Source organism: Podarcis melisellensis, assembly GCF_964234715.1.
Source record: "Podarcis melisellensis genome assembly, chromosome: 12".
Classification (NCBI taxonomy): Eukaryota; Metazoa; Chordata; class Lepidosauria; order Squamata; family Lacertidae; genus Podarcis; species Podarcis melisellensis.
Genome location: NC_138544.1, coordinates 4,635,021 through 4,647,708, shown reverse-complemented (window position 1 = coordinate 4,647,708; position 12,688 = coordinate 4,635,021). Strand labels below are relative to the sequence as shown.

General features: G+C 40.7%; 1 protein-coding gene across 1 annotated transcript in view; it reads left to right on the top strand.

Moving 5' to 3' along the window:
- The window catches only part of SUGCT (succinyl-CoA:glutarate-CoA transferase), a gene marked incomplete at its 5' end in the record, with an annotated part of 301,206 nt that overhangs the window by 35,572 nt on the left and 252,946 nt on the right, over positions 1 to 12,688 (top strand). The window contains one exon of the mRNA XM_081930935.1: positions 4,924 to 5,067. Coding sequence (XP_081787061.1) covers positions 4,924 to 5,067 — 144 coding nt within the window. The remainder of the gene's footprint in view (positions 1 to 4,923; positions 5,068 to 12,688) is intronic.

Below are 12,688 nucleotides of genomic sequence, written 5' to 3'. Positions count from 1 at the left end.
GCTGCTATTTTGGGGGGTTTCCGGAGTGGTGCCCATCCCAGCTATAAAGTGAAATCCAGTTTCCTGTGGATTTCTCTTGCTGGTTCTCGCTTCTCCTTGGGGACACTTGAAAATAAGACCTCATTGTGAAACTGAAAGTGGTTCTTTCTACCCCGTATAGCTGCATGTCCCTTTCTTCCATTCTCTTCTCTCTCCTCCTGCTTGACATTTTCCCCCTTCCCAGTCTCTCCCCCTTTTTGTGCCATTCAGTTTTTATGGGGCTGTTTGGAATGTTTTTCTTATGTACTGAGCCACATCCTAGAACAATAGGATCCAGAACGCAGCAGTCTGATTGGTCCGCAGGAGCCACCCAATCCAGCTCCAGGTGGAAGTGTGTCAGCGACCTGATTGGCCTGCAGGAGCAGCCAGTCAGGCTCCTGGATGAAATGACTCAGTAACCTGATTGGCCTGCAGGAGCAGCCAATCAGGCTTCTGGAGAAGGTGAATCTGCAACCTGATTGGCTTACAGTAGCAGCCCGGAATTAGCCAATCACACGGGGCCCATTGTGTAAATAACGTATATATAGCTAGATGTTTTGGGAAAAGTTTCATTCATTGCTGCTATGAGCTGAATAAAGAGCATGAAATTCACACTCGACTCTGAGTCTATTTCAGTTTCTCACTTTCCTTAGTGTCCCCCCCCCCCCTTCAGATGTTCTTCAGCCCTCAGGGTTACTCTGATTCTGCCAATGCTGCTCTGTTGTGCATGGCCAATGTCTTTCTGGCTACGTCAAGTACAATCATGGGAAGAATCAATTTAATATATAAAAGTCTTTCTCCCTCCCACACAGTTGTCAGTTTTTGCCCTCTCAACAGTCCGTGCCCCTGAGTTGATATGGGGCTGTTTGGGGGGATTCATTCTCCCTCAGCAAGACAGGTGGGAGCCAGGTTCGAATGTGGGGTTGCCCACGAACTCCTTCATTCATGCAAGGTGCCATCCCTGAGCTTAAGCCCTCAATACGGGGCTGAAGGAAGGATTGTTAGAGTAACATATGCTCAGCTCTTTGAACACAGTGAAGGCATATAAAAATGTGAAATACTATTACATCTCACTTGTTCTGAAGATTTCAGCAGCTCCTTTTTCTTTCTGCAAGGAGAGATGTGAGTAAGAAATTTTAGTTATGTGTTGTGACTAGTAATTCTGGTTTGACAGATACAAAGTTTTTTAAAAAATGGAAGTTTGGATTATTTGTTTATTGGAAGAAGTTCTTCTCTCTGATTTGTTTGCAAAAATACAAAAATGGAATAAATCAAAAGTTTAAAAATGTAGCTTATGTAAGTATAGAACTGATTGCTGATTATGTTTTAAATTTAACAAAATAATGTGAAGTTCTAAACAGTGGAAAAGCTGAGCCCATTCTGTGTCCTGCAAAGCATCCTGGGAAGCACCATAAAACCCTATTAATTTTATAGGGTTTTGATGGTTTTAACCAAAAATGAAAAGTTATAAAGCATTAACAACAGTAATAAAGAATAACAGCAACAATATTTTAGACTGTAGGCAGCCACTCTCTTATCACTGACATTTATAAGGCACTTTTTGGGCCTCTTTTGGCTGAAGAATGGGATAAAAATGCTTCTAATAATTTAAGCAGCTCCCGATATACAATTTTTCCCTGGGCTGCGCAGCAAAATAAAATAATGCAATATATAGTCATCATTAAGAACCAATAACTCAACTTTCCTTGCATAGAGGCAGCATAAAATCATTTACGGCCCAGGTTTAAAACACAGTTTAAAACCCTGTGATAAGAAGGGACCAGGCAAGGCTCTCTGCCGAGTTTCTTCCATAGCTGAAGTGCCACTACTAAGAAGGCTCTCTTCATTTGGTGGGGGGAGGGGAAGCACCTGGTAGGAGGAGGTGACTATTAAAGGAACCTGTCTTAAGGTGTTTAGGGTTTTGTAGGTTAAAACCAGATCTTTAATTGGGTCTGGGAGTGGACTGGGTGCCAGTGCGGCTGATAAATCACTGACATAATTTAATTAAAACTGGTGGTTCTGTTTTGAACCAACTGTGGTTTTCAGGCCATTTTTAAAAGCAGCTCAACATACAAAGCATTTCAGTAGTTAAAATAGGGTGGGTGCTATATGATATAATAATCTTTATTGTCATTGTCCCATACAGAACAACAAAATTGAAAAATCTACATAAGACATTCAGAAACCAACAAGCCTGCTATCCCAAGCTGGTTAGCCCCCTAAAAACTCTGATACCCCATTTTTAAATACAATATACTCCTATAGAGACTCCTTACACTGCGTTTAAAACTATCAAAGCACGGATAACCATGGCTATTAGATGATTTACCATCAAGATAGAAGAACTACTAGAAGATTTTCCAATCATAAACCATAAAGGAAAACAATTATCAGTAAGACAATTCTACATATCCCTCCCTTCTAATTGCTGTGCATTTAAATTGTAATATTGCCACGCCAGGGGACTTTTCTATATGGTTACAAATTGTGGGCCACTCTGAATGTGTTTCAACTTGAATTGATCCCTATTGAGTTGGATCAGACTTTTAGGTAAAATACAGATGATGATGATGCATCTGGTATTATCATTTGGTTATCAAACTTCTCCTGCAAAGCTTTGATCTCCAGCCAACACATTTGGAAAAAGATTAAAGCCAAAGCAGTAGGGTCTAAAATGCCTGAATAAGAAAAAATGGTGGCACATTCAGAGAACATAATAAATCTAAAAGAGAAAATTACTACCAGTTTCCAAGTCTGCAGATTCTTATGGTACCTTTTCAGATTCTTTTTAATTGTAGTTGTTGTATGTACTAGGAGACTCTGACTGTATGGGCACATTAACCTATAATAGTTTACTTCATGGGGTGCCTAACTGGTTTGAAATGTTAGCACAGCATGAGCTCTTTTTAAGGATTATTGATCTTGCTTAATTATGAAGAAGATGACCTAACTGATGCAGATGCCTTTGTCTGGCATGTGGCCATTTTAAAATAACTCACAGAAACATAACCTGAATGATTCTGTGTGCTGGAAGCAATTTTGAGTGGTCTAATCCAAACCCTCATGGCTTCCCATGTTGCGCTGGACTTTGCCTCCATATGTGCCATTCTTTAGCAAAGAAAGAGTCTGAAACTAATAAGAAATTGGCTTCTGAATCTGACTTCCATCATGATGAGTTGGGTGTCAGATGATGAAGCTAAATACAGATCAACTTCCCCACAAAATATTTAGCCTAATCCTATGGTTCTCATCCCTAAAGAAACATTAAATGTGTGTAACTACATTTATAGTGCAATTCCTATGTACTGCTACCCAGAGGTAAACTGCACTGAGTTCAGTGGGGCTTTGAGACACACTCCCATTCATTATTTGTGGCCTTTACCTCTCCTTTGCCTCTGTTACCTCCTCCGTTTGTGAACATTTAGATTGTAAACTCTTGGAGCTAGAGACCCATCGTTGTCGTCTGGTTTAATTACATGCTATGCCCATTGGTGCTATGTAAGCAAATTATTATTAACTGTATGATTATTTTCATTCTTACAAACAACCATACTGAGATGGAGCTCTATGTAACTTAAAAGTCTGGCTACCAGCATTTAAAACGCTACTTGATGTAAATAAGCCTTATTTGTGGTATGTTTGTCCTCCCCTTTTGCTTTCCAGTCCAGATCAACAAATCCTAAGGAATGTAGATGGTTAAAGTTAGAGAGTTTCCACTTGGAAACTGAAACTTTATTGCCATCATGCTGGAGGGTGGAAGATCATGGAATAATGAGTTGGAAGGGACCCAAAATAATCTGAATTTAACCCAGTTCTACTCTGGGTGCTCATCATCTGAGACCCTCTTCCTGTGTTCCCTCCACGAGAGGTCTGCAGGGTGGCAACATGAGAGGGGGCCTTTTCTGCAGTGGCTCCCTGGTTGTGGAATGCTCTTTCCAGGGAGACTCAACGTGGTGCCATCGTTATATACCTTTAGGCACAAGGAAAAAACTTGTGGCCAGCGTGGTGTAGTGGTTTGCGTCTCCGCTCCTCCACCTGCAGCTGCTGGGTGACCTTGGGCTAGTCACTCTTCTCTGAAGTCTCTCAGCCCCACTCATCTCACAGAGTGTTTGTTGTGGGGCAGGAAGGGAAAGGAGAATGTGAGCCGCTTTGAGACTCCTTAAAGGGAGTGAAAGGCGGGATATCAAATCCAAACTACTACTACTACTACTACTACTACTACTACTACTACTCTTCTTCTTCTTCTTCTTCTTCTTCTTCTTCTTCTTCTTCTTCTTCTTCTTCTTCTTCTTCTTCTTCTTCTTCTTCTTCTGTAATCAGGCCTTTGGCCTTTAAGTATCTGTGGCATTTTAGTAGTAAGTGGGATTTTTTACTGTATTTCTTTTTCCTCTTGGTTTTCATGTAGCTTTGGGGGGGCAGTGGCGTAGCGTGGGGGGTGCAGGGGGGGCCGGCCGCACCGGGCGCAACATCTGGGGGTTAGGGTTAGGGGGCGCAAATCCACGGGTTAGGGGGCACAAATTACTTGCCTTGCCCCGGGTGCTGACAACCCACGCTACGCCACGGGGGGGGGGGCGTGTCTGCCTCCCTGTCTGTAAGTTGCTTTGGGTTGCCCTGGGCAAGATAAAGTGACTAACAAATTCAGCAAGTGCTAATAATGAATAATAAAAAATTGGGATTATCCATGATCACAGTTAACAAGCAGATCACTTGAGATGCTTGTGGTCACCTTCATTCTTAGAATCCTTAAACTGAAATAACTTGCTGGCATGTTTCCATGGAAGAGTCAAAGCTAAGTCTGTAGCTAGTGGCAGTCATTTTACAAAATTTAGAGGAAAATGTTTGTGGTATAGAGTGTAGAGTATTGAAATGTCAGCTTTTCATTTGTCTCATTTCCCCCCCTTCTAGGAAGGTGAGCCAGTTAGGCCAGGAGTAGCCATGACTGATCTTGCCACAGGATTGTATGCATATGGTGCAATGATGGCTGGACTTCTTCAGCGATATAAAACAGGGAAGGGAATGCACATAGACTGCAATTTGCTGTCATCTCAGGTGAGGACATATTCTGATATTTGGAAAATGAGGTCGGGATTCACTTTCTGAATAATCTCTGCAGTATGGCACATGTGGCAGATTTCACTCAGGAGGCTTGTGTGTGTCTTAATAAAGAAAAAATTCACTGCACTATCCTGCTCCTATAAATGACATGATAGGATATCTATGAGGTTGAATTTATTGCACTAATTTAGCAAACTTTTAAGAGCATTTTAGCAAAGTGATAAAATATGCATGTGGACTTCAATGGCTACAAGTATGGTTCCAAAAATAGCAGATCAACAGTCTAATCTTTGGCATATCTTACTGCCAGGTATGTGGGCATAGGCAACCTAAACTGACCGAAATGGTTAATTATGGAAGACACATACATGCACCTATCTTTCTATGTACAGTACTTCCCTATGATCAGCAATTGTTCTATGGTCATAAAAAGATGGTAAGCAATTTACCAGGCAGAACAGTTTAATAAGCCAAATTTTAGCTCATGTTGAACAAGCCTTAAGTATGTACAGTGGTACCTTTGTTTGCAAACAGTCTGGCTTGCATCCGTTTTGGATTACAAACACATCAAGCCCGGAAGTGCGTGTCCCAGTTTGCAAACTCTTTTTGGATTACAACCCATTTTTTTTTTGTTACAACCTGTTTTGGTGTACAAACGGACCTCCGGAACAGATGATGGTTGTAAACCAAAGTACCACTGTATTTTGTATTTTCATTTTGTATTTTTCTGTTGTGAACTGCCCTGTGATTTTCAAATGAAGGGTGGTATACAAATTTAATAAATAATAACAATAACTATATTTTTGTATTTTATTTCCCCCCCAATGTATCATCTTTAATGCATGTGTAATTTGCGGTTCATTAAAATTACCATGAATATTCCCTCTGATTTTGAGTGCTCAGAAGAAATACAGATATTTGTATTTGCATAGGATCCAAGCAATTGATCCTTTTGCTTAGTAGTAAATGCAGAATTTTTTGAAAAAATCTATTTATGTTACTGTTTAGGTAGTAAATTATTACCATAAGCGCAGTCTCAGACCCATTGCAAAATGCATGTTGAAAATGCCATTAAAATGTAACTGAAGGGAATAGTTGGGAAGATTTATTAATTTGTTATCCATTAATTTTATTTTTAGCCTGTCCTTCATCCATATCAGGGTGGAAAGGGACGTGGGTGGTGCTGTGGTAAACCACTGAGCCTCTTGGGCTTTCCATTTGGAAGGTTGGAGGTTCGAATCTGCACCATGGGGTGAGCTCCTGTTGCTCTATCCCAGCTTTTGCCAACCTAGCAGTTCGAAAGCATACCAGTGCAAGTAGACAAATAGGTACCGCTCCAGCAGGAAGGTATATGGCGTTTCTGGATGCTCTTGCTTCCATCACAGTGTCCTGTTGTGCCAGAAGCAGTTTAGTCATGCTGGCCACATGACTTGGAAAGCTGTCTTTGGACAAATGCCAGTTAACTTAGCCTGACGTGAGATGAGCGCCGCAGCCCCATTGTTGCCTTTGACTGAACCTACCCATCCTTTACCTTTTTTTACCTATCAGGGTGGATTACATCTAAATGCACTGTTAAGACAACAAAGCAACTTTCACTAGGTAAAACATCAGAGAATATACACAGAACAATAATACAATAACACAGCACCGCTAGATGCTCCATATGCAGCTGCTTATCAATATTTTTCTTAATTATATACATGGGGGACTCATATACAGAAAGAAAACTTGTGGGAAGAGAAGGCTTCTGTCTTCTTCCCCAGCACTAATAAAATGAGGTCCCAGCATGACTGGAAGCCTTAAGGAAAGCATCTCCTATGGTGCCTCCGCTGCTCACCATCTGCCTTTCCAGTCACTCCTGTGCCTATAATTAAAAAGAAGAAGAAAGAACAGATGCATAGCTGTGTGCTGTGTTATCTAGTAAACATCTTCCAAAGTTAAAGCTGTTACCCTACTGGGTCACCAACCTTTCCTTGCCCAAGGAGGCACATTTGGAATTTTCAAATGCTGCCCCCAAAATCCTTCTGAGCTGGACAACATTTGGCCTGTCACAAAATGGCTGCCATTGGAGGCATGGCCAGTCACACGTTACTGCCTTTTTCTTGCTCATTCTGCATGTTTGTACCTTGCCTACTGGGAAAAACCCCAGAGACAAAAGGAAGTGACGGGGGAAACCAATGGCTCAGAGCCAGAGAAGAGGAAAAATAATCACATAAACTCTGTTTCTCCCCATTCCTTCTCTTCCTGATCTGTCCTCCACTCCCTGCTTCCTGTTGCCTTTCAAAATGTGTTGCCTCTTTTCTTCCCAGTCACTCCACTTTCTTCTTGGATTCCAATCTTAGCATGAACAACTGGAGCTCCTCTCTCTCTACTGAAGAATGAAGGTTTATTAGGCAGAGGTGGTTCTCCTCTTCCTTCTTAACAAGGGGAAAAGGGGGCAGTGAGGGGAGGGAGGAATGTAGAGGCTTCAAGGGCGCAGTGGGCTGGGGCTGAAGGCTTGCATGGTTGCCATGTTGGGAACACCAGCTCCATAAGGTTTTAATCCTGTGGATTTGCTAAATCAGGCCACAGCTGGATAGTAGCTGATTTCTCACTGGGAGCAGTTCTTTATGAGTTGATCCGAAATTAATGGCTGGGCACCAGCATTCCAAAGTGCCTTGACTATAAACTTTTAACCCCTAACATAAAGTCCCTTTGAAACTTCCCCCTCCACTTACGTTATTTATGATAGTCAACTCGTCTTCTTAGCATCAGCATCTAAACAGTATTCTTTAGACGATAGTAAATAAGAAGGAAGTGGTTTTCGTTCTTGTTTCCAATTATGAAACTGATCTGTGTCTTCTGTTGTGGCCTGAAAATATCTCTTGGAAGTTTTTATAATATCATTCCTGAATTTAATTGTAACCAGTTGAGGAGCAAGCAAACAACAAGAGTCCTGAGCCATTTCAGTTTCTACCATCTGCCTCAGTCTGACATTAAGCAAGGAATCTTACACTTCCATAAAATTCAGCTGTCTTTATTGTGCATTTCCCCCCCAACTTCTGCCAAGGAAAGAATATCACTTTGATCCAGAGAGCTACTCGACTAACCACTGTGTGCCTATTTCCCTCTTAGCCTGCACCCCCATGCTGTGGGGTGAGCTGCTTTCGAAACAGAGGCCTTTCAAGAGGTTTGCAGTGCAATATGGGAGGCTGCTGGTTTTTGTTTTTTTAAAGGAGGGGGAACCTACACACCTAACTTTCACCCACGTCAAGAATTTCCTCTGCATTACGGCCTGTAGGCAGCATTGTTAGCATTGCACATTTACTGGTAAGCCTCTTTTCTGCTTCTAATTACTTAATTTCATGCTTAAGTCACAAAAATATACAGCATTTTCTTTTAATTATAGATCAACTCTGGTTACGGTACTTTTCTTTCCCTTTATTGACAGATTTTCTGCTTAATGATATTTTATCCCATTAGCCATTAATTCTTTCAATGCAATGCAGTGACCACAGTTGTTCAGATATTGGTGTCTTCAAGATGGGATTCCTGTATGTCAGGGGTGCCCAAACGTTTTTCAAAGAGGGCCAGATTTGATGTAGTGAACGTGTGTGAGGGCCGACCAAAGTTTTGTAGAGTTGAAGTTGTTGTTGAGCTTTTTTTAAGGATTTGACCCCAGTAAATTAGGCCCCCAAGACGGACTTCGGACATGCCTGCTGTGTGTGGTTGCATTTGGTTCAGAAGGTAGTGTTGACTGCTGTAACATGATTTGCTACAGCACGAGTGAATCCCTGCCAGCACAGAAAACTCTTGCTCAGAAAAACTGCCCTGGCTTCTCCTTTGCTACCTGACTCAGTTCAAGGTGTTACTATGACACTACAAAGCCCACAACAGCTTATGACCAGTTTACTTAATTTTTCTTTAATGATATTTTATTAGATTTTACAAAAGTTAACAATAAAATTAACTAAAATCACAAAACCAACAAACACACACATCAAAAAATACAAACAAAAAGACAGGAAAAAAGTAAAGACATAAAAAAGAAAATTCAGCATTAAAAAACAACAACTCTGTTTCAAGTTAATAACCTTCCAAATCTTATTTTCCTTACTTCCACCCGCCTTCCTTTCATGTATTCCACTTTAAAATTAGTTCAGCAGTTATCATATTATTCAAGTCCGTCCTTTATCCTTCCCTTTATACTCTTATTTATCTTAATCACTAGAACCCCTTCATTTCATTTACAATGCCCTTAGCATTCATAAATTTTACAATGTTTTTGTAGATAAACTTTGAACTTCTTCCAATCCTCTTCCACCTGCTCTTCTCCTTGATCTCGGATTCTGCCGGTCATTTCTGCCAGTTCCATATAATCTATTACTTGCATCTGCCATTCTTCCAGGGTTGGTAAATCTTGTGTTTTCCAGTGCTTTGCGATGAGTATTCTTGCTGCTGCTGTAGCATACATAAAGAAAGTTCTATCCATCTTTGACACCAATTGGCCGGCCATGCCCAGGAGAAAGGCCTCTGGTTTCTTTAGAAAAGTATCCTTAAATACTTTTTTCAGTTCATTGTAGATCATTTCCCAGAAAGCCTTGATCCTTGGGCAGGCCCACCAAAGGTGAAAGAATGTTCCTTCCGTTTCTTTACATTTCCAACGTTTATTATCGGGCAAATGGTAAATTTTTGCTAGCTTGACTGGGGTCATGTACCACCTGTAAATCATTTTCATAATATTTTCTCTTAAGGCATTACATGCCGTAAATTTCATACCGGTGGTCCACAACCGTTCCCAGTCAGCAAACATAATGTTATGACCAATATCTTGTGCCCATTTTATCATAGCAGATTTAACCGTTTCATCCTCAGTGTTCCATTTCAACAGCAGGTTATACATTCTCGATAATACCTTAGCACTGGGTTCTAACAATTCTGTTTCCAACTTGTTTTCCACCTGGAAGCCATTTTTCCTGTCCGAATTATAGGCCTCTCTTACTTGGAAATAATGTAACCAATCCTGCACCTTATCTTTAAGTTTCTCATAACTCTGCAATTTCAGTTTGTCCCCATCCTGTTCCAAAATTTCCCAATATTTTGGCCAGTTCGATCCCATATTAAGTTTTTTCAAGGCCTTAGCCTCCATTGGTGAGAGCCACCTTGGGGTTTTATTCTCCAAGAAATCTTTATATCTGACCCAGACATTAAACAATGCTTTCCTGACAATATGGTTTTTAAACGCCTTATGTGCTTTATCCTTACCGTACCACAAGTATGCATGCCATCCAAAAACATTATCATGTCCTTCCAAATCAAGAATGTCTGTATTCTCAAGAAGTAGCCATTCCTTCAGCCAGCAAAAGGCTGCTGCCTCATAATATAGTTTAAAGTCAAAATATAGTTTAAAGTTTAAAGGCCGGACTTTAAACCATGACCAGTTTACTTCAAGGACTGTATCACCCCATATGTGCCCACTTAGATGGGCAGAACTGGCACTTTTTCTTGCAGTTCCTTTACTTCCACTTGTATCTTTCTCTATTTTTCTCACTTGGATATTCTGTGTTCTCTGAAAGAAACCTAAGATACATGTGTTCATCATTCATGCAAACATATGCACACATTCCAACCTCTGTACTTCCATTTGTCTTCTGCGTGCAGAAGGTTTCTCCTCTCCTAAACTTGATAGTTTGTCTTTCCTTGTTTGGGGTGCAGTGTTACTATCACACCTGCTGTTTTGGCCAAACATATTTGGGGTGATCAGATGCAAGGGAGGCAGAGAGCTCAAATACCTTTTAAAAGTTCCACAGAAGATGGAATTTCAGCAAGCACAGCTTGTCATGCAGGGGTGAGAAAAAAGAGATGTTGAAATATCCTCTGCTCAGCAGCTGTTAAACAAGCTGCACTTTTCACCAGCAATTAATTTTTTGTAGATAATCATCTGAACAAAGACAGACCATGGACTGCCAATTCCATGTCCTCCAGCAAGTCTCAGTGTTGCTGCATTGATTTATTAATCATATAATATGACTTTTAGCTTTAATTGGGTTGTTCAGCTTATTTTGTAGCTGTTGCTTTAACAGTGTTTTATAGATTGTAATTGATTCACTTATGATTTGTTAATAATTCTATATCATTTATGTTGTATTTGTGATGTTTTATTATGTTCTGTTCTGTTAATAATATCTATTGTTTCTAAGCTGCTTTGGGATTCATTTGAATGAAAAGCGGAATAGAAATATAATCAGTCTCAAATAGATTGGAATGTAGGCTTCCTAGGTCCAGCATTTTTTCCACCAAAGTTCACTAGCTGCCAGCAACCATAACATAAATCAGGGGTCATCGAGCTTTTTGGGTCTGTGGGCACATTTGCAAACTGAATACACTCTCACAGACACCCCATACGCACCACAACCAAGGACACACCACAACCTTCTCTATTAGCAAGTGCAGAGTTCTTCTTTTGAGTCCTCTTTCACGTTTCAGTTGTAGGACGGGAGACCCTGTGGACATTAAGGAAGGGCTCCACAAGCACAGGTGCATCTGTAGGTCTCATGTTGGCAACCCTTGACATACCTGGATTATTTTCATTTACGTTTGAGAGAGCTTTGCATTTGCTTCTCAGAATGTTATCTGCTCAGTCAGCCACATTATTTTTCATCAATCAAGTAAGATACAGATATAAGGTTATTTATTCAGATTTTGTTAAGTGCAGAGGGGCATGCAACTGAAAGAGGTCTGAAGAAATGCAAGCGAGGTTTTTTTTTTACCCAACATGATCTTTTCAGCATTTGCACATTTTGGGCAAGTACATATCTGAAAATGCAGAATCAAAATAAGTTTGAAAATAAATTTTGTCTTCTATTTGTGATGATTGTGGGGTGGGTTTGGGGATATGTACAGTATTGGGGGGGGGAGAAACCTCTGTATGTATTTAAACTCTGTATGCCCAGAAAGTTAATACAGGCAACTCCCGACTCACGTGGGGGTTGCGTTCCTGGCCACTGCCTGCATCAGTCTGTTCTGCCCCTGCCCCATCCTCTTGCAGTGCCAGAATTGACACGTGTGTCATCCACAACTCAAATGCACACGAGTGGGGAATTGCCTGTATTAATTCAGCCATATCCTAAATCAAATAGAGTTCTAAATGACACTTTTCTTTTGAGCAGTGCTGTCTTTTGACATCTGAATGGCTGAACATTCATTTGTACTCAAGACAACACAAAGGGTTCAAAGTAATGCAAAATAGCTGGGTGATCAGTGGGCGCATCGGAGCTGCAAAGATGGAAAGCTGAATCTCTCATGTTAAAAACTTGTCCCATTTCAAACACAACTCGCCTCCAGAGATTTGTTCTGTATGTTACCTCACAGCTCAGTAGGACAAAAGCAAGTAGTAATAGGCATCTTTCAAGTGTCTTTTTAGCCTTAAGGCCACTTTTTTTGTTCATTCAGTTACCACAGTGTAGGAATGTAGAGAGCCATTTGCCGCCTTGATCTCTCTGTCTCTGTAGTATGAAGCAAGAGTTCGTAGCACTGTAGACTGCGGTGTAGACGGTTGAAAGAAAGCATGCTTTTGAAATATTTCCTTTAAAAGGCATTCTGTGAAAGCAAAGGGTCATTGCTATTTGAAGATGCT